This window comes from Cuculus canorus, chromosome 2, assembly GCF_017976375.1.
Source record: "Cuculus canorus isolate bCucCan1 chromosome 2, bCucCan1.pri, whole genome shotgun sequence".
Classification (NCBI taxonomy): Eukaryota; Metazoa; Chordata; class Aves; order Cuculiformes; family Cuculidae; genus Cuculus; species Cuculus canorus.
The window spans coordinates 68,140,117-68,163,297 of record NC_071402.1 but is presented as its reverse complement, the minus strand read 5'-3'; the positions used below and the strand labels follow the sequence as shown (position 1 = coordinate 68,163,297).

General features: G+C 38.3%; 1 protein-coding gene across 3 annotated transcripts in view; it reads right to left on the bottom strand.

Annotated features, from left to right (window-relative positions):
- Positions 1–23,181, bottom strand: part of LPCAT1 (lysophosphatidylcholine acyltransferase 1) — a 66,289-nt gene that overhangs the window by 41,094 nt on the left and 2,014 nt on the right. For all 3 annotated transcript variants that reach the window (XM_054058651.1, XM_054058650.1, XM_054058649.1), the window contains exons 2-6: positions 18,489–18,631; positions 16,769–16,983; positions 6,886–6,998; positions 5,317–5,377; positions 2,819–2,877 (exon numbers count right to left, since the gene is read on the bottom strand). In XM_054058651.1, coding sequence (XP_053914626.1) covers positions 2,819–2,877; positions 5,317–5,377; positions 6,886–6,998; positions 16,769–16,983; positions 18,489–18,631 — 591 coding nt within the window. The remainder of the gene's footprint in view (positions 1–2,818; positions 2,878–5,316; positions 5,378–6,885; positions 6,999–16,768; positions 16,984–18,488; positions 18,632–23,181) is intronic.

The window sequence follows — 23,181 nt, the reverse complement described above, 5'->3', positions numbered from 1 at the left end:
ATGCATGGAGACACTAGAACATATATTTTCATTAGAATATAGATAACTGCCAAGCATCCAATAAGCAAAACACCACCAAACCAGATAAACAGAAGCAAATCTTGAATTTCAGATCTAAACAACATTTTACGCCTTACAGTTTTTTCTGTTCATGCATCTAGAGGAGCAATATAATGACATATTACTCACAAAGAAACACTGACACAGGGCTGGAAGTATCATCTAACACAAACACACAAAAGCCCAAGAAAGAAAGGTATTCAGAGGATAACCCTGACTAGAAGAAAAGTCCTTCTGGGCAACTGGAGTTAGGTTTATTTGTTAGAAAAGAACTGAATTTATATCATCACCTTTGACATATGTTTCAATGCACTGCACAGCAGAAGTACTTTATCTATTTCTTGAATAGAGTACAAGGAAATAAACACATAAGAAAGCACACACCTAGTACATTCACTTCAAGCTCTGAACTCAAAAAGCCTCCCAGAACAGTCAGGTGCACTCAAGTCCAAGACTGTTCTCAGCTGTACTGTGGAACTTAAGGCTCTGAAGGTAGATCAGAGCAGGTAGTTCAAACTAAAAGCAGTGGGGTGACCGCACACAATGAATATATGGAATCCACTGAGTAAGCAAAGATCTGAAATTCCTTTCTAAACCTAAACTTATAATTAGCATTGGTCAAATAAGACAACAAATACCAAGTCGGAGACAATTAAAGTTTGCTAGAAATGCCATGTTGGTGAATGAGGAAAAAAAAAATGTTCTCTCCCTACTCTCTTGTTCTTACTTGCTACCTACCTAACTGCATTCTAACAAAAAAATCACCTCAACTTCTCAGACCACATCATACTCCTCCTTCCTCTCCTCATTCTAACTCTGCTGCAAAAGCTAGTCTAAAAATCAAATACTAACAGCAATTATGCAAGCCCCAGTCCTTAATGCTTAGTGGTAGTAGACCTTAGGAAAAGAAATAATACAGTAAGGCACTGAAAACTAAGTGTTTTGCAGCAATCAAAAGTAGTAGGAAAAAGTAAAGTTCCATACACAGATTCATGCCAACTCTGATGGATTTTTATATAAATATTCACAGTTTCTTTCACAACATTGTGCAGTAAAAAATGTTAATTTTCATTAAAATTTATGTTGTCTAACTTCAAAGTAAAAAGCTCACAATTTCTGTTAGAGTATTAAGAACATCTAGTATTAGTTTACAAACATAGCCTTACTATACACTAAAGGCAGTAAGGACACTTCAGTATGAAAATAGATTGTTTTAAGATACAAATTAACATTTAATAGCTGTATATTGCTATAAGTGAGTTTAATATTAACTGAAAATATGATGGTATATTATGATAAGGCATGTGCATACTTGCAATTTAAGCTGGCAGTGTAATAAAAAAAGTTTAAAAATATTTTTGGAAAAGAATCTGCCTTCCTGCAAATAAAACAATTACATAATGAAAAGTACCACACAGCCAACCACAATGCACTTAACGCTACACGAGCATAACAAGCTGCCATACTTCTCACAGCATCTGCAAAAGTAATTTTGGGTTTTGTTACTCCAAAATAGTTGACTGTCATTACACTTTATCTCATTCAAGAGTGAATGGTGGTTTATGTATGTATATATAAACTTTGCTTAGATTCTTCTGGTTTTTCTCTTCCTCATCAAGCGTGTTTTATATCAACCTGTAAATTGATTGAAAGAACAATGGATGGAAACACCTCTAGAACTTAAGCACTTATGTACCAAGAGAAAAAGAAATCCTTCCTTAGCTGAAGGGGTTGCTAATGGACTAGTCAGAGAGATGACATGAGATCTTCTGATGTGACATGCACCAGCAAAGAGGGAAGGAAGCTAGGCCTTATTTTACTTCTGACACTCCTCCCAACCTCCCCTAAATAACTTTCTATTTTAGAAGGGGACAGACTGGACATAAATATAGCCCCACAGGGCTCAAAAAGAAAATTCAGCTACGAAAGCTAGCGAAGTTCACTAGGAAGCATCTTCTCATTAACCAAGGAATGCAGACAGACAGGATGCCGGCTATGATAAGACAGCAAAGTATATACATAAGGTAAACTGAATAAAAATAAAATAAAAAAATCCCTCTCCTCTGTTTCCTTGTAGGCTTGACCTTGAAGTAGATGAAGTGAGTGTTGACTTAATTATTTTGCCTATATCTTTACAAGCATTTGTAAAAAATGTTTAATTTTGATATTGTAAATAAATACTCTAATTTGCATTTTACCTGAATCTGTTTTATATTGAAGGTCTATTCCAAATTAGCTAGTATCTAGCATTCCTTAGCCAAGTACACAGTAAAACATGGACAAGACACTTTATAAAGGTGCCAAGGTCCTTAACACATTATTCTAATATCATTTAGCTAGTCACATTAATTTGTGAGTAACACCCACACAAGCAGGAGGTGCAGAAACATCTTCCAGAAATAAATTGTAAGAAAACTCTTCAGGACATACTGCAGTAACAGGAAGCACATGGGAACACAAACCCTAGACAGAATTGACTTCTGCCTAGTCATTTATACAGCACTTCTTGTAACAACCTGAATAAGTTTCAGAGCACTATTTTAAAGGAGTAACCTAATAAAAGCAGAAACATTTAAACTGCCTCAGTTACAACTATTTATATTTCTAGAGGCTTAAGGAATACATACACAGCCAATAGGCATTTATTAATGCTTTCCAAATTTCTAAACCCAATTATCTAACCTAAAAGATTACAGGAGTACCAATTTATTTAGAGGAAACACCCCATATTTACAACTGCATTGCAAGCTGAACTTACCAGTTTGTTTGGATAACGTAAAACCACTGGCTGCACAGGAACTCCAGGAATAAATGCTCCTAGAAGGCACATATGACAATTACTTTATATTGCACTTCGGTACAGAAGAAATTTATTACAGCAAATTAAAAAATGATACAATAATGGGCTGATATTCATAGGAATTAGTTGACAGTAAAAAAATAAGTCCTGAAAGTAGTCTCATGAGTAATCTAAAAAGCAAGCCCCAGAGAATGACAACATATACCCACCTTTTCAGCAGATGCTGAAATGCTTGCTTACATTCTCTAAAACTATCCTCTATCATTTACATAAATTGTCACATACACAAATTAAAGCCAAGTACCAAATTCAGCTTGATAAATGATTAAAACAATATGAGTATGTGCAAGATAGTTAAATAAATATATTCCCTGTGGTCAACAGCAGTTTTGGTGAAGAACCTAAGCTTTCTTACGTAAAATAAGCTTTTTATTTTTAGCCGAGTGACAATTTACAGGAAATTTATCATCCCTGAAATAACAGAATTAATGTAACTTATATTTTGTAGCTATGGAAAGTCTAACAGAGTACTGAACTAGAGCTATTGTACAGAAGCGTTGCTTCATTTCATATGAAAATTACAGTTCTGATAAGTAAGTAGCACAAGATCTGTGTCATTTGCTAATAATTTTCTGGGGTCTTAGCACAAAGACTGGGTAAGAATTATAACTATCTTGCTCAAGATTTCTCTAAACATTTTTCTCATGAAAACAAAAAAGACAGCTTCGTTCAAATGTTAATTATAGCAGTTTACTAAGTTCTGCCTAATATTTTGATTAAAATTAAGAACCAAACAATAGAAGTATACTGTATTCTTAAAATTACATTTCCTTTATAGAATAACTGCCCAGATATAAAAGTAGTGATTGTTAGTGGCGTATAAACATCTTTAAATTAATAGTGTCTGAATAGGATCCAGCAGGGATTTGGGTTTTGGCACAGTGGTACTTTCTATTCAGTCTCCAAGAACAACAGCCTAAGCAACTTTTGAAAGAATCCAAAGATGACAAAATCTGAGTGGTAGATGACACCACCATTTAAACAAAACTAGACTAGCTTCCCCTGTACAACTAGCTTGTACAAACACAAACCCAGAAAACTGTAGCAAGGCCACACAAGCAGAATGGAAAAGCATCCTGAAAGCAGTTACTTGAATAGATACCTAAAGCAATTTGATAGAAATGGGGAATTTGGAGGCAAAGGATTTCTGGGAGGCTGGATAGATACAGAAGCAGGTTCCAGTAGGAAAAGTGAAATAGTCAAGAGGCAGACAGCAGCATGTACTAGATCAGAGGAGAGGAAGACAGGTGGGGATTTGAGGAAGAAAGTATACGGTGCCTGAAATGTCTATGGCACTGAGGGAGGGCAGGAAATCAGGGTTTTAATGGAGGATTCAGGCTGGTTTTGAAAGCATGGCTAGGATTCAGATGGAAAGAGAGGGAGAGTAAAGAGTGGAGGAAGCGATGTTCTCCTAACCACCAGGAAACTAAAAAGGTAACAACTGAGAGAGCAGGAAGAAAAGATTTTTGAATATTTGCTAAGGAGACAATATTGAGATTCCTTCAGCCAAATGAAGCACTGCAAGGAAGCACAATGCTGACTCATTGCATTATATTCTAATAGCAATATGCAAGTCGTAAGCAACACAAAATAAGACACACAGTAAGACCAGAACACAATGAACTAGGTAGAAATCTGAGAAGAATAAAAAAATACATTTGCAACTGCATCAATCTCTGCAGCCTCCTCATTCACCATCTCCCTACCTATATCATAAAGTTAATTTTATATTAAATGTTGTTGGTTCACTGCAGTGTTGGCATTTCTCCCTACAGTAACTGCAGTTTACAGCCACAGCTCTGTTCAGTGTTATACCCTCTACTGATTCAATTAACCAAAAGGGTGACATTATCTGAAGAGAGCTCAGAAAGTGGATAAATTAAAAGAATACTCTAAAAATGGCAGTCTCTGTAACAGTGCTATACTGGCAAGATCCTTGTGCCATCTTCACCAGAATGCGGCTCAGGAGTTTGAGAGGAATACCACACAGCAACAAATGCTGCAGCAGCCGGAAATAGATACACGTTGATACAGTAAGCTTTACAGTGTATCTAAATGCTGCATGACAGATCCAAAATTGGAAATGGAGGAGGCAAGAAATAAAAAAAAAGAGAGACTACCAGAAGCAAAAACCCAGTGAGAAACATTAGTCCTCTAGCTCATACGTACCTCAGAAGCCAAGAAAAAAATACCTTGAATTATCTAAAGTGTTTTGCTCAACAGTGGAACTATAATCTTTTTGTAACAACAGAAAATTTCTATTTGAATTCCACCCTACTGCAAAATTTTTAAGGCAATCTCTGCAACACCAAGGAAATCGCAATGCAAATGGTATTTCAGAAAATGAAGGTACAAGAACATTCTGTAGAGAACAGAGAAATGAGCATCATACCTACCAGGCTTGAATGTAATTAGACAGGATCGGTTTGTGCAAGTGCCCTCTGGGAATATCATTATCTTGAAGTAAAAAAAAAGTTGACTTTTAAGAAATATTTCAATGTGGATTCACTTAAAAACACATTTTCAAAGCTAACATTAGCTGACTATAGTAAAGAAAGCTTTCAGGGAACAACAGTTCATTTAGATTAAAAATTAGTGCTCAATAAGGAAGTTCTATCTCATTAGTAAAAATATTTTTCTTTCTGTGAATTTGCCTTTCTTGACCTGCGATAATGATTCTATTTGACTGGAACACTGACAGCAACCAGAAACACTTGAGAGTACAAGAGAATTTTCACAAAAGGTTTTGGTGCTGCTAAAAATGTCATATTCTGTTTTGCACCAAAACAAAATTCCTGCTCCCAAGCTACCTGCCTACAGGCTAAGGAAAGGAAGATTACTTTTTGCATCTATTACTTGTCATGTGCACAGACGTCAGAATGACAGAGGCTGAAAATATCTAACCAAAATTCTAACATGGTAAAAAAAGCTCAAGTTGAACTGAATTCAGAGGAAGAGATTAGATATTTAAAAAAAAAAAAAAAGGTGTTTTGGACAGCAAAAAGCCAAGAACTGCTGAAATTCTGTTGAGCTACAGAACAAGACACTTAATGGAAATAAATACATATAATAAGGTTGACAAAGCAATGGACTGGAAGGAAAATTACTAGTTCTATTGCCCACTCTGGTACTAGTTTGCTAGATATTTTGGAAATCACTTTAGCTCTGCAATTCAGTTTCTTCATCTTTAAGTAAGAACATTTATTTTTTGAAGTGCTTTGAAATCTATTTATGAAAGTCATGATGTGAAAGCTACATATCATATTTGTCACATTGTTTATAACTGTTTATAATATTTCTGTACTCCAGTATGTAGACATAACTACTGCAATAGTAAAAATGTCATGTAAAACATACTATATCTTAATCTCAAAAATTCACAAGAATGCTTCGAATTTTCAAAATAATGACATGCTTCTAGGAAACTGAGACATTAGGTAGCCATTCCTTCCTTTCCATTAACTCCCTTCCAAAGCACGTTAATACATAGGTATAGGAAAACCCAAGCCACTTATTTTAGCACTGTTTTCATCTAGTGGCCCAATGAAGCTGTGTTCTGGTTATTGGAACATATGAATTGCTTGGGCTTTCTTGGCTGCACATCTACAACACTGACAGTATGCCAGAATCTTGAAAAGGGCAAGAACACACAATACTACCTCCGGTATTCTGCTGAACACCCGAGTCCTTTCTTCTTAGAAGACTATCTAAATCTGCTATGGCACGTCCATTTATTATCATTTAATAGAGCTGTCTTCCCAAGTACTTACCAAGTCTCCCCTTGCAACACACTGCAATGAAAAACTAGCTTTTCATACAGACACGAATCTGACATCATACGATCTAGAAAGGAGAGGTGGAATCCAGAAACCATCTAAAGCATCCCACAAGGAAACAAGTAAACTGCATATCCAAAGTTTGGAGATGCCAGATACCATCTGTCACACAGTAGTAGTGTACAGTACCTGTGGCCATTTACCATCAGACTGAGCACGTCTCTTTATCTCTTCAACAGTTTTCCTGCGAGAATCCTGGTCTGACCGAGATACAAATACTGGTCGGATATATTTGATTAGAGCTGAAAAGGAGGAAAACAAAAAACAAACCAGCCTTTATTTCTCCTTTTTTGAAAAAGATTCCCCCCACAATAGTCTTCCAGACAGAAAACATTGTTACAAGTACATAACTGCTTACAGTAAATTACACTGCAAACTTAAATACTCAGCTGAATTACTGCAGTTTTATTGAAATATTTTCATGAAATTCCATGAGAAAAAACATTTTCACAATTTTGGCACTTTGTACTTGTTCAGTTTTTCATAGACCAATAAACACACATCACAGATAATTTAAGACATGATTGGATGTATTTTGTGTAGTTTCCTGCAACAAAACAGTTGTGCTGTGGGTGACTGAGGCTATTTCCACCTAACATAAAACTCAAAATCTACAGCCGCCCCCAACCCATTAAGCAAAGTATCAGGAATCTCCCTATGTAAGCAATTCCAAAAGACATCCAGTGGGTCAAACTGCCACTGTCTTTAGAGCTTTTACCTTCAATGATAGCTCAGCTTAACTGTAAGTACACCAAAGATACTCCGTATACACATTATGTTATCTCGTCTGGGTATCAAAAGAAAAAGCATGCTTATTTTCTCAGCTGTCACCTGTTTGCTTGTTCCTCAAAATAAGTGAATCAGATCTCCGTCACCTTCTTCCTGTCTCAGTGGGAAACCTCTTATACACAGCCAGACAAAATGAGGATGAGCAAGAATTGGAAATCCCCTCTCCATAGATGTCTTGCAGGAACTCCAAGGCCCACTCACAAGACAATAAGTAGCACATACAACTCTTCCGCAGTGTCAAGAAGTGCAAGAGAAGCCTCTTCAAACATACTGCTTCATGCTTTTATTTAAGTAGGTGGTCTTCAAATACCTTTTTATCATTTTTGTATCTTGTAATCTTATTCAAAGGCTCAAGAGTCACTAAATCATTGGCAATTCTATTCGCCTAAAACACAAATATGAAATACAGTTTTCCTATTCCCAGCCACTGTAAGATGAGTTCACTGACACTAGTTGTCTAATCTTCTTTTATCATGGATAGACTTACTGCATTAATGGATCAGCCAGTACTTAATGTGTAGAAAGAAACAGTATAAGGAATTACAGTCCTGTACTCAGCAAAAGCTACTGGTTCTTGTTATTACCACACTGGCAGTTTAGCACATAACTCACCAAAATGCTTCTATGGTTCTGTGAAACTAAACCATCACACCTTTCAGCAAGTTCCCAAACATTTTCCCAGTCTCTGAAATAATGTTTTTATCCCATAAGTTGTGCGCAAGACGAAGCTTAGGAGACAGCATATCAGAGCAGTCACCATCCTCTTGTGTTTCCTACGTGCCTGCTCTTACATGATATCCATAGAACAATGCCCGCTAGGGGAGGGGAGATCTTTATGGGCCAACAGGGGTTACTACTGTGGGAAGGTAAAAAAAACACCCACCCACAAACAAAAAACCCTAAAGCAAACCACAAAACAACTATACACAAAAAAATAAAAAAAAAATTAGCACACAAACCAGAAACAGAACAAGCAATAGAAAACACAAAGGAAATCATACTTGGTTTCATAATTCTGTTCCTTTTGTTTCTTAGCAATGCTAGTCCCGAGTTTCCGCTATACCCACAAATTACTGTTCTGCAGCAAAACCATCATTATCAATCAAAAGAAAGCAAAAAAAGACTCAAACATCTCCAGCCTTCTGAAATTTTTTTTTCCTTATTCCCAAATGATGCAATTCAGGTTATTTCAGGCCAAGGAATGAACAAGTTAATTCCAGAGATCTGAGGCTCTTATCTGAGAATATGCTACAGGGTCTTTATAACACAAAATTAAACAAGCAGATAGATTTTACTTTGGACAGCATGACAGAAACAGACTGCAGACAACTCATCAATTCAGGAGTTTCTAACCACTAACGTAATCTGTATCTGAAAATTGGACAGGCAAGCAGTGTTAACCTGAGAGCTTCACTGTTCCAACTTTCTTAAAAGCAAGCTACTGCAACGTTACCAAGCTCCAAAATAACAGACTACAAGTTACTTTACAAATGGACAACATCACAAACAGCAACACAGCCACATGCAAAGGAAAACTATTACAGTATGTTGAAAAAGAACACAGACAACTGAAAGCTTGGTTTCCTATGGATTTGTCCTGTCTAATTATATGATATAAAATAGGCTATGAGGTAAGTTCTTTTTTTGTTGTTGTTGTAGTTCAGACACTATTTTCATGCATCATCTTTCTTTCAAAGGTGTATGGAGCCATTACTATTTTAACCCACCACATCAAATCTTAGCCTAATAGCTAGGGTGATCATATTAAGTCTTACTTCCTTAGGGATCAGATTAAAAGGTGACAGAATTCTTGTTCTACATTAAACAGCAATTTAAGATCCTATAAGACACCAACTACCAGGTCCTTAGCAGCCAAGTCCGACAATTTAAGTGAAATTGAAACTCACCATCACCAGTAAGAAGCTGAAAGCACAGACCAAGGGAAGACTAGCTCCGTGCTTGCCTTTCCACATATATTCTTTCCATAACTACCTAAGATAACAGAGCACAATGCTACACAGAACTTTACTATCAACACATATTTTCATGTTCAGTAAACAGAGAGGAATCTGAAAATTCAAAGACTGTACTAAGTTGATCTGTGCAAGAAATAGTCAGGAGCAGGGCCAAAGGTCTGTAAAGAGAAGCTGAGTAACATACCAAAGAGGTGGACAAGACTGAAGCCAGAAGCCAAGCTGAAACACAGGGAAGCCTGAACACCATACTATAAGGTAGTTTATGAAGCAAGGAATACGCAGGACTAGAGCAAAGTCAAGGCAGGAACAAAACGCAGCATGTATAAAAATGCTTCAGACAGCCTGTATGCTGATCAATTAAAGGAAACATGTAGAACTGTGCAATACGCTTAATAAGCTGAACATAATCTTAACCTTCTTTGCTCATCAATTTAACTGTCCAAGACTGATTTTAACCAGGTAGTGAAGAACACACCTCAAGTATTCCGAGCCACTGAAAGATGTGCTTGCCTGTCTCCTCACTGTAAAACTACCCTTAAATCATAAATTCTACTGGGTGATGGCAGACAATCCCTCAGTTCACAAAGTTGACCTTGACAGTGTCATCCCAGACTTTCTCTAGCAGTGTCAGTCCTACTTGCTGGAGTCATTCTTATCCCCAATTTCAGCTCATTATGAGTAGCCCTGAAGACAGGTGACACATGCTGTACTGCATCTTCTTAAGCCGATGCCTGCAATTTAAATAGGACTATCAGTAATACATCAAAACCCCTACCTTGCGGGGCAGCCAGAATGCTACAGACATGCTAACCTATGGGAAGTGGCTCTAGTGTGAAACAGCCTTATTTAAGAAAGCCTGCAAAAAATCAGTACTGCTTTAATTAATTACAGGGTGGCAGCTCCAACTGATTTCAGAACCACAGCTCCCATGCAAGCATTTCAAACACCAGCTGATGCATAAGCAAAAAAAATGTTTCTCTCTGATGAGCTCAACACATACAACCGCTGTCAACGAAATTCTCAGGATAAAAGAAGGGGAAAAAAAAATACAATAGAAGTAAGTATTTTAACAAACCATTTAAATTATGCTCAACTGATACAATCATCCAGTAGATAAAGTTATTTGTCCACAAGGCAGCAGAGAACACAAAAAGCAACTGAACTGCAGTAAGGCAATAAGTACTGTTCTTCTATAATGTATCCCTACACACATTTTGGAGTAAGCAGTTACATTACCACCACTGTAGAAAGAGCAAACAGTCTGACAGATCCGCTGCAAGACTAGAGAATACTAAACCTGAGGCTTTCACCCAGTGTCTCCCCCAAACACCACAAAATCCCACCACATACATTCCTCTGATATACTGAGATGACAGCCTGTCGAGCCAGTACAAGGTGGTTGCATTTAACATGGAGGTAGACTGGGTAATGCAGGTAGACTTAGAGTAGAATATCTCTATTTACAGTATTTACTCCATTTTTCTTACTCCGGAAAAAAAAAAAAAAACCCAGATTATTTTTCTAATAGACGTCCTCATGTGCAGTCTGTATTTAGGGCTTACAGAAGGTTCAAGGATGAAAAGCATTACCTCAGGCTTAGTTTTTAAGAGCTGCCTTACTCAAATGAACATGCTCACAAAGTTCTGAATTCTAACCTTTTCTAATGAAGTGATATCTAACATGAAAACTGCAAGAGGCTCAGAAATCTTCTGAAGATTACGGGAAGAAAAACCACTAGGGTTCTACAATAAAATGACTTCCTGGATATATGGACACAGAAAAATAGAAAAAAAAAAGCCTCAAACCCACACACAACAAATACACAAAATTGTATCAATGCACAAAATTGAAGTCAACCAAAATTGGGATCTTTTCCACTTGGAATTATACTGTTCTCACAGAAACAGTATTATTGTAGTCATGGTACTCTACATGAGATTTGCAAGTTACTGATAGTATCTTATTAGAGCAACAATCATACAGAGATATATACTTTTCTGACCCAAGCCTGAACCAACCACTAAAGCCAAACATGTGCCGAGAACAACTTCTTAGTTTGACTAAATGCTTAGCACATAGACCACCTGACAGAACAGATACCAAGCATTCCTGGTATACAGTGTTAATGAGAAAGTTATTCTCACTATTTAAAAAGTCAAAAGCAGGAAATGTGCAGTCAGTAGGACAAGGAGAGGTCAGCAATGGGAAATAAATAACCACTGCTCTCTTTAGCTTTAAGAAAAGTAAATTCCATGGCATTTGGCTTGGTCTTAAAGTGTGATCTATTTCCTTTAAGAACTTCTTGAGGGACAAAGACCCTTTTCATATCACAAAGATTGCTGTTTGCTCTCACACCTGCAATACCTGTAATCAGGGCATGGCTGTATGTTTTAGCTTTCAGCTGTCAGTCTACAAAGTATCTTATAAAAGCAGTTGTGTTGGTTTCCAGGTTTCCTATATACTGTATTTTGTAGCTTCCACTAGTGATATTAACTACAATGTTTAAAAAAATGGTTGTTTAGGCATTCCAGTAGCAGTTAACATGAGAAGTAATTGCTTACTGAACTTATGGCAAAAAAAAATAAAATAAAATCCAAGTTTAGGATTCCAATCCAAACAACAAGGACATATCTATAGTACACAGGTGGCAGTGCAACTATTTTAAGTCTCTTCAAGAGAGCTCCTGTGAGGACTGAAATATTGTAGGACTATCTGGGTGTGCACAGCCTGAAGGAAACGTTGAGTTTTCAAACAGAAGTTTCTAAAGAAGAGGGTGAAATGGATAAGCTTGGTAATAACTTCAAGATGCCCCTCAGAACTGGGGAGCTCATCTCCAATCATTTGTGTACTCAAGGCAGGCTATGATGCCAACAAATCATAGGATATTGGCATTCAAGCTGGTGACCTTAACAGTGTTTCAGTTACTGATTCACAGTTCATAAAGAGAAGTCTGTGATATCTACACCTTACAGTACGTTTTTCTAAAAGAGGTTTAAGGACCGTTTCGATGAGTCTCATAAGTATTTAAATGCAAGATCCTCACTGAAGAGCTATGGGTCTACCACAGTTCCTTCTCATGTACTTTGGAAGGGGGTCAGGGGAACAACAGGGGACACAATTAGGGTGAAGGACTGGAGGATTAGGTTGCATAACAGAGCTGGTAAGTAATTCATCATCTTTCAAGTTCAGAGATAAAAACATAAATGCTTTGGCAGGTAGCTGGATATATTTCCTAAGTTACTTATGTCTTGTCTTTTAGTCATGATGCTCAAGAAAGTCCTATAAAGCACTTTCAAAATATAAGCTTGAACAAAAAAAATTTAAGCTTACTAGATACGGAAAAAACCACCCACAGAAGAATTAATAGGTTTTACAGCACAGCATGACTCTTCGTTCCCCTATAGCTCTTCTCTATTCTGCCAGGCAAAACCAGACTCCTTTCCCCTTTACAAGTTTAAGGTAACATATCCCCCCATTCATTTCACTGGTAGTGACTTCCTCTTTTTCAGAGGGCAAGACTACAGATGCTGAGAAGTTGCTTGAAATTTGAATTAACTTATCACCTTAGTTTTCAGAAATTCAGACCAAAACATATCTGAATCACAAAAGTTGTCCAACAAAATCTCCACCAAATCATATTTACTGACAAATCCCTCTTCCTTCTTATTGAAATACTTCTGCAGTAGCACAGACCACTTCAGCAATGAAAAATAACACTTACCCAGGTTGCTTTACCTGCCAAAAATAAGGTAGTGGACTGTAACTATCCAGATATGTGAAGAGCTTGTCTTGATTTCTGGTAGGGTCCAATAGACAAAACATCAAAGTTTAAGGACCTGTGCTGATGAATGAATTAATCCAACTTCTTCAGCCAATGTAAGGTGCAACAGATTTATAGACATCAACTTCCCTGGGCCACACGCTTCAGCGTAAAGCGGTCCAGCAAACTGAAACTCTCTAACCAACTAAAACCCTAGAAAGCCACTGTACCAAATACATGTACTTCAGTATTACGGTGGTGTGCCCCATCTGTTCTGGCACTCTCAACTTACCAGACACTGATTTTTTTTGATGATCATTGAAATCTTGTTTAAATTTGGGCAAGTGGTTCCACCCTAGTGTGTGTGCCAAGTGGGTAATTTTCTTCATTCCTGACCACTAACTGAAAAGGTTCTGTGCTTTTCAGACTTCTGTCAGAGCAAAACAGCATTTTTATATTCCGTTTTATTTTCTGCTCTCTTAAAAAGAAGGAAGTTATCTGAAGGAGACACAAGAAAGTCCGTTTCTGAAATTGATCTTAGTGGCTCAGGAGAGCTGCTTTCTAACTTGAAAGCAATGAAACACTCATACACAAACACACTTCTGGAATGCTTCCAATCCCATGAACAATGGGCTTTTAATTATTGAGACTTAGAAGTGGATCAAGAGCTTAATATTCCATGACTGGCAAACTAAGGGTACAAGAACACAGATAGCTGCTTCAGAAACCTATTAAAATACTTTTGGAACCAACCTTGGTAACCAGTTAGCAATTGGAGTTTTTGTGCCTGCTAAAGCATCTGATCCTGCTGGTACACAATGCATAATGTCCTGATAAACATTGCCATTACATCAAAAAGCCAACTTTTTAATATAATATTCAGATAGTCTGGATGAAGATCTACTCTTCATCCAAAGTCTTAATCCTTGGAAATTAACTTTACATTTTCTCTGCTGCTTCATTTTTTATATACTTAAGTCTGTTCACAGAATTAAATGAATGTATTTTTTTAAAAGCTTCCCAGAAGATTCTGAATGGCCATTAACAAGACTCAAATGAGACATAGCAAAGTTAGGATTATCAATGGCTGGCTCCAAAATTTCACTGGAGATGGTATACCAAGTCTGCAAGATTCACAGAACTGAAACATAAAACACAATTCTGACCTCTCTGGGATAAGTTCTAGATGAATGTCTGGAGTGTTGAATTCATCACACAATCCAAGAAAAACATGACCTTTTTTTCACGTATTGCATAAGGGAAAATACCAGTGGTCCAATAACATGACATGTATGTTTGTGTCTATGTAGAGAAGTCTAAATTTAAACATCAGAATTAAAATACTATATCAAAGCAGGAGAGGATAGTCAGTACCATCACAGAAAATCTCTTTCAAACAGTAAAAGAAAAATAAAGTCACAACTTCACTGCACTAGAAAGCTTTCACTAAATTCTAAGCCAAACTAATCATTACAGTGATTACTTACCTCTCTGTTAAGGTCCATTTACTCCAATAACACAAACTGCTGTAAATTAATGTTGCTCATATAAAAGTACTTCTCTAAAAGAAGTTTTTGAACTCTGAATTCCAATTATGACCTCTGCTATGCATCATTTCCACAGCATTTTTCTGAACACTTCATAAGGGACTACAAATTTTTGGGGGTTGCATGACAAAGCAAATGCAGCTACACAAGACAAAATACTCATTTACTTGACTGCACTGTACATTCCAGTAATATTCCATCAAATCGCTACATGTATTTCTCTGGGGTTTACATTTTTCTATAACTGGTCTTGCTTACATGTGAACAAAACCAAGTGAATAATTTTTAAAGTTTATTGCAGTAAGCCTAGACTTTCAATTAAAGTTACCTTAAAACTAAATTAGGTGTATAGGAAATGGCTTGAACTACTTGATATACATTTGTGCTACATCAAGCGTAACGACAACCTCTCTACCCCTATAGATTCTCCTCAGGCTTCTCCACCAGTCCCCCTTGAATTTATTACAGGGGAAAGGTAAGCAACTACTACAGCATTGTCAAATGCCATTCTGCCATTTCATCACATTTCAGTAACACAACAGGGCCTGGAGTTACCTCATCTAGTTCAAGTCTTCCAAACAGTCCAGGTGCAAGTAAAGGAGAGTTGCACGTGGAGTACTTTATTTTACTGAACCAGTAATTATTAAACAGTCAACTGAGTCATCTGAGAAAGAAGATAAATCTGCCTCTGCTCCTATGGTTGGACTGCTCCTAAAACCCAAGGGAGTCTCCATAAAGCTATACCATACTGAAGCATCAACATACCATCTCACAACAATATGTTTTTCAGGACTGGACAACGGAGATACATTTCTTTTTTATTTTCACACTGTTTGTATACATTTGTTTTTAAAAACATGCCTGCAAACATTTTGTTCAAAGCATCTAATAATTTTTACATGGATTTTTCAGTCCCACAAACTTCCCCTAAACTCTATTAATCAGATATTCAATGAAATAGAGGTACACCCACAGTTCTGGTCTGGGCTTTATCAAATACAGAGACACCTTTATATGAAGGGATTCCCTCCACAAAGCCTCCAGAGGTAATCCCTCACCGTTTGTGGCCATGGTCCCAGCTTCTGTTTTTTTCCTTAAAACCACGTTGTCTAATGGAATTTTAGGAGGATGTCGGCACAAACATCCTGATTCCACTTAGTCTCAAAGAAACTCCAAGCTTTTGTTTAGACTTTTAAGAGTCTCTGAGGTCAAATTAAAATCTTTTGTTACTTTTATATTACCTTAAAAATTTAGGCACAGGAAGATTCTCTGAACTTCGCTGGTCCCTAGAAACAACGTGGTGCGTTTCTCCAAAATGCCTCCCTCTAGACCTGGTTAGAAGCCTACAAGTCTAAACACCAACATACTTGTCTGGCACAGCTGCACAGGTCTCTCTCAAGCCTTTTTGAGCATTTCATTGGTAATTCCAAAGACAGAAACCAAAAACTCTACCAGCTTGGGCATCTGCATTTCTTATGACTAAATCTGACTGCACAACAATCTGCTCTTGCTCATCTCTCACGCCCTGCCTGAAAAAAAAACTTACTGATGCATGAAGGATTAGCAGCACTCCCTTAAGGCAGGGTAACAGAGGAGACAAAATTCCTAAAACATGTTTCCAGGATGGCACTCAAACTCACACCATGAAAGAACTTTCTGTACAGACTTACTCTTTGCTTCTATAGCCCCATCCTAACACGCTTTTCTATTTGTCAGGTCTTAAAATGTTGCAATTTCACTGCAAATTTAACCATGAGTTCTATATGATTGGTTTGACTTTGTACAATAATCCAGCTTTGGAAAAAGGGAAAAACCCACACCCACTCAATTTTTTCTACTTACATTCAGAGTAAACCTCTAAAAAATAATTTCACCATGCACTACAGCAAAATTTTCTTTGGTTTTCAGTAACACAGAAACTAAGTTATCTGCCAACTTACTTCCCCAAAGAGGAATATCTTTGCTTTCTGCTTTCATCACAATGGAAGCGAACGTCATAGTTACAGGAATGGCATCGAAGTAGGAAGAATGGGGAGCCACAGTTAATATTGCTGCTTCCGCTGGCAATGCCCGCCTGCCTTTCACGTTTATCCAGTGGAATCCACCAGCGAGCCACATCAGTCTCATGATTGTTTTCAGCAAAACATCCACTACCCTGTAAGGAGTTGAGAAAACAGTTATGCTGCCACAGGAGTACCTTAAAATAATGAAAAGAAGTGTTATGTAAAAACTTTATATGCATGACAGTAGATAGCTGCTGCTTAAACAGAGCAGGAACACTGTGTAGACCTTTTGTTGTATATTTCTCAGCAGATTTAAGATCACTTTCAAGGTAAAATACCATTCAATTTTATTTCATGCCTGAATATGAATGATTTTTAATCACAGTAAGATCAGCATTTATTTTATCACTAAATTAATTTTGATTCAGACTATGATTGTTGTGTTTCTTCTATACAACGTCTAACCATGCTTTCTAGAAACACCAAAAAAAGCTCTAGTAAGCTGAGTCCTGAAAAACTCTATTAGGGTATAACTAGAATGCAACAACTCTGATTCTTCGGTTCAAGTTTACCCAAATAAAATAGTAGAGAAGCGTTGGGCAGAGATTCTCAAACACAGGGATGCCTACAAAACATATCTGGGAGCTTCAGCAATATTTTACTTCTTTCCCTTTCTCTTTCTCCTCCTAAAGTGATTTGGTGAGGGTTCCCCCCCCCCCCCCCCCCCCCCGTAGGGTTTTGTTTGTTTTTTAAGCTATCTGATGGTCATGAAAAGACAAACATTTACTTTTAACCACTAGGGTGCAAAAACCAAACATCACAAATTGTCATAGTCACAGGGATTGGAGGCTGGAGAGAAGGGTGACACTGAGAAGTGGATGAAATAGGGGAGGGACAAACTAAAAAGCTTCAAAATAACTGTATACAAGATCAACGGCAGTCCATTATTCCTTTAGTCATTATACTGCTATCATTCCAATTGAAACGTAAAATTACATGCCTTTGTGATTCTCAGCCTCCTTCCTCCTGCAATGCAAAAAATCAGTCAGCTTCCCTCATGCTAGTGCCAGCTCCTAATTTTAAAGATCTCTACAGAGGAGGCTATACCTGCTTCCTTGCTCCCCTAACAGCAGTTTTCATGGATGGGTGAACACTACCCTACATTCTACCTTAATTAGCATTCCAAAATCAAAGAAAGCACAGACTTATTAATAAGGACCAAAGCATGGGGCAAGCCCTCGGAGAATCAACAGAAGTTTTGTCAATTCATCACAGAGAGGGAAAAAAACCTGAGTGAAGCAGTTTAAAACAACAATTTTGAATATGAAATCTAGGCACAATCTATAGTGTCAATCTTCATAACAAGAAGCTGACATTATGACAATAATTGAAATTGAAGGATGTCACAATGAAGCTTCACACTGCATCCTCAATAAAGATAAGAGGCCAGAGATTATCAGTTTTTCTCCCTGTAATCCTTAGGTAAATCAAACAGTTAAGGTATTTTCAGTTTCTCATTTGAGGAAAGTGCTTAAATAATAGCTTTTATATTTTTCTTTTGTTGAGAAAAGCAGGTCTGTGGGACAGATATCAGTTATTTCCAATCTTCTCTGTTTCAAACTGCTGAACTAAAAAATTATTCACATCAGTGACTCACTTTCGCCACCAGGAGAGAGGCTTTTCAAGCTCTTGCTCCTCAGGTCCCATTGAAGCAATGAATGCAAAAGGCCATGCCAGCAACATCATAAAAGCAGCAAAGAAGAGTCGGATAGGAAACAGAGTCAAGGTCATGAAGGCAATCTGCAAAATCCAAAACAAATGCATTATTCTAACACAATCTTGAACTGAAAAAGTCAGTTTTCCTTGAAACTGACCTGAAATTTTAACTTAAAAATACATAACATTAAAACCAGCAGAAGACATTTCAAATCAAACAAATAATTATGATGTATGCATAACAATTTTGTATTCACCCATCTTAATTATAGCTGACACACAGCACACTCCAAAGCTAACGCAGCCTTAGCTTTCCACACTTCTTCAGACCCTATGTTTGTCTGTGAATACATCCACATGCTCTTTTCCCTTCCTGCAGCCTCACATTAAGTAAATATTTAGCATGGGTGTGTTGTCAATCTTGCTGCTCTGTACAGAAGTCAGTCCATCACAGCAGCTGCCAGTTAGTGATGTCCCCTTCTTCAGCAGGGTACATTCACATGGTCCAACCTGGAAAGTTCTCCCAGGACCGGGCAGGCACCAGTTTCTCTGCTGTATGTTCTTGGAACCTGAAGCTGTGGGGAACCACTGTGCAGAGACAGCTCTGGACAAACACCCAGACACACATATGAGTTTATATTCCAGGCCTGCGCCAAGAGGCGCAGCTTCCTGGAAAACAGATGTTTTCAAGGCAAGTTATCCTCCCCTGGGAAGCCATGGTGAACCTAGTTGCTCCTGTACCTCCTTCCAGCATTCTAGTTCTCAGAGAGCCCATTCCCAGTCAGACCACTGCCTTTAACTTTGGTGAAAAACAGGTCGTATTGGAACTTCTCCCATAGCCTTGAGCTGTCCTGAGTTGCTCCCAACTGTCCTTCTGAAAACACAAATTTGTAACAACCTGTGCAATGATACACTTGCTCCAGGAGCCGAGTCCCACCTTTCTCACTCAAAGGACAGGAAGAAAAACAGTTCTTTAAGTGGAGGACCGTACAGCTTCAGATGACTGGCTAAGAAAGAAAGGGAAATGAAAACTCTTCAAAGCTGTGCAGAGGCTAGAAGAAGATAAAAACGTCACTAAGACACAGAAGGGCCATGTAGAGGAAGAGAATTCAAAAGGGAATACACTACATGTTCACAGGTACACCAGATGAGGTCAAAAAGCACTTTTCACCATCGCAATGGCTGGGCATGGACAAGTAACAAGGCATAAGGTGCTGCCTTGTGTTCTGCTTAATCTGATGCATCTCCAGGCTGCTGTGGAAATCATCATTCACATTATTCTTCTCTTCCCTGATGCCGATCTAGTCATCGTGCAGCTCAGTTTCCCATTGATCAGTTCCTGCTTCCTCTTAGTTCCCAAAACAGCTCAATAGACAGCTCGCCCTTTAGCTGTACAAATCTGTTGATCTAGGGTAGAAACCAGTCCACTGCAATGGTAGATTTTACAGTGATGGATCAAGATTGACACCATGATCTCATTAACGACTATGGCCTTATTAACGGCCATGGCCTCACTCCCCAAAACAGGATTCCAATCCCTGGATGGACTGCTTCAGTTTGCAGAATCAGAAGAAAAATTATTTTTTTTTGGTCATAGATAGGCTAGTTCCCCAGATGAAGGAATTCAACTTCCTAAACTGCAATGGTCAGGTGGGCACTGAAGTCACACCAGCTCATGCAATACTGCATCCATAGACAAGACCACCACTTCTGGCAGCAAATAGGGGAGCATTCATCTGCAAATTGCCAAAGAGCACTACTGCCTTCTAAGCTCATAAGAAAAGGACAGGAAACAAAATGCAGGTGAGGACAGAGTTCTCCGGGATTCACACCTTCTCCCTTTCACATCTCAACACCTCCTGCTACGCTGGGTCAAACTGAATGACAGGTGACTGCTACTGAGCTATCCAGCCCTTTGCAACTCTGTATCAATCCTTTGTATCAAGATCACTTTAGAGCCACATCACAGAATGGAAGTAGTAGTTGCATCCATAACGTGGTAAAATATGGAATAAAAATGTAGAAAAGACCTCTTGCTCATCTGTGTCCAGAGATAAGTGGCGGAAATCACTAGGAAGCAGCAGTTTCAAGCATACAAGTATACAGGGTTTGGCTGCGACACCAGGCTCCTTTATTGCAGGTGGTAGTGCAGTACCTGTCATGCAATAAATCTGGTACGAGAGGGAAGTATGTTAGGCCCCCAAAGAAGGCCAGGAATCAAAAGACACTAACACAGTCCTGTCTATATCAATATTCAGACACCCTCCTGGATAAGAAAGCTCCCATAAAACCTAGCTACAGCAGTAGTGTCAGTGTCAGACAGGAAAACAGAGAAAATCCTGTCCTCACTGGCTGCTGTCAGAGATCAGGATGCAGGAGAACTACACTTCCAGTCTGACCTTGTACAGACATCTTATTTCTACATATTTAAGACATGCACCCAGACATGTTTTCTATTAAAATTAGCATATAGAATTCATAATAGGCCACATGTAAATATTTGCATTTTGAGTTACATTTAAAAATCTCTAAAGGTCCATCCAGAGCTGTACCTTGGGAGGTTCAGGTTCAGCTCATGACTGATTTTCTCAAGCAGGGTTTGACTACAGCTCATTTAACATTTGTTCACCCACAGGATCCTATTTAATTTTCCAGAATTTGAAACGTGCTGCGACATGGACAGTAGGAAGGGAGAGGATGGTCTTAGAGCTTGTAGCAGAAGGCTGCCCTGGGAAACCACGCCCTACTTTTCCATCAGAAGTGCTTCAATCTGATGTACAGCAAGTCATCTGAATTAAATAGGTATCGTGTTTTCCTTGTTTAGAGACTCTGCATTCAGATTTGAGTATGAACGTACAATGAAGGAATAGAAAGGGACTTAAGTTCATATTTTAAGTTCTCCAAAACACCACATCCTACATATCTGAGCATTGAGCAAGACTCGGTACCCTCGTTTCCTCTTCTGTATGTCTCTTGAAAGTCAGTATCGTACCTCTGGTGCACAGAGAAGCTGGAAAAGTGCATCTTTGAAATTAATGATACAATGAGATACATTATTAAAACCCAGTTTATTCACAACACTTTTATGACTTATTACAAAGCAACAGTCACATACCGAACAGCAGTCTTACTACTCTGCTTTCCCACTCTGTGAGTTCCCCAATTGGCACAATCATGGAGATTAAATAAAGGAGTAGAAATTTTCATGTGCAACCAAGCCAGTCTAACAGATCATTGCTGCTAAAGAGGGTGGTTCTGCTCACTCTCTCATCAATTCTCCCCTTGAGTCAGCTCTAGCACTTATCTGAGCTTGCAATGAGCCAATACAGCCCATCAGGGTGAAGAAAAGCAATATCAGCAAGAGAAAATTATCAGAATACAGAAGAACACAATAATCTGCTGGTTTAATGAGCCAAAAAAGCTCACCAAGGCACCAAAGGAACACCAGCAGTGATGCAATAACAGGGCCAGAAACACTGGAAGCAAAGAAAATGGCATCATATTGGTTTTAAGTGGCAGGGAAACAAAGGTATGAACACTTTGTGACAGCCCCAGTAATGTTCCTGCCTGTTCTGCAGAGGTAACCAGCATCAAGAGCTTATACTTATGTTAAAAAACTGAAAGCAGTCTTGTCCCCCAAGTCCCCTGTGCTCATCAACTTCTTCACCCACCCCCTAACCACACATTCCTAACCTTCCTCAATAGGCTTTGCAGAACTCGCCCATTAGATTCACAGGGCAGACAGAAAAGCCTGTGACACAATAGGCGCCTGCAGCTGAACAGGAAGTGAGTTCAGCTGTGATACTTCATACAGAAACCTCAGTAAGAGGCCAAGACTGCATGGAAGAGAACGCAAGCTGCTATGATTGACTATAAAGCAGCCATCCCATTCAAGAAGTCTCCTTTCTGAGAGAGCAGCATTTCCCATAACTGGAACAGTTCCATAGCTCTTCTTTAGCAGCCTCCACCCTCAAGCACAACTTTTCTTTTAATCAGCAAAGAGGTTAGGAGAGCATGATTAAGGCAAAGAAGAAAATCTATCACAGCTCTGTATGTCAACTTTTTCCTCACACAAAACCGCAAAACTAAGACCGCAAGAAAGTCAGGGTTCAAGAATTGTGCTGCAATACATCAATAAAAGATCATTCACTTGAAAAGCAAGATTGCGCTGCACTCAGATAAGGCTATTCCTTTGGTCTGCATGCTGGAAAGAACTACAGAGCTTCAAACACATCTTGCAGTTTTAATTGAAAATAACAAATCACTGAAACCCAGTAGCGAAGCTTGTGTCTCATACAGATGTACAAGGCAAACCCTACAGAAGGCAGGTACGTTCTACGACCAGTCACTTCGCCAGCAAAGCGGCTGAAGGTCTGTTAGGTCTAACAACAAATTAGCACTACCAGTAGCTCATAAGAGACTCAGTACTGCAAAAACTGTGAAACTGGTACTCTGCCCCCCCAAGAGTATTTTAAAAATTCCTTATAAATAACCAAGTAGAAAGTGACATTAAGATACATTAACAGTGCAAAATAAAATCTTGTTGTTCTTATAATTAGATACAATCCTAGTCCAGATGAACACATGCTTTCACCTTTGCTTCTCTCTCCTCCCTAAAAGACTTCTATCTCATT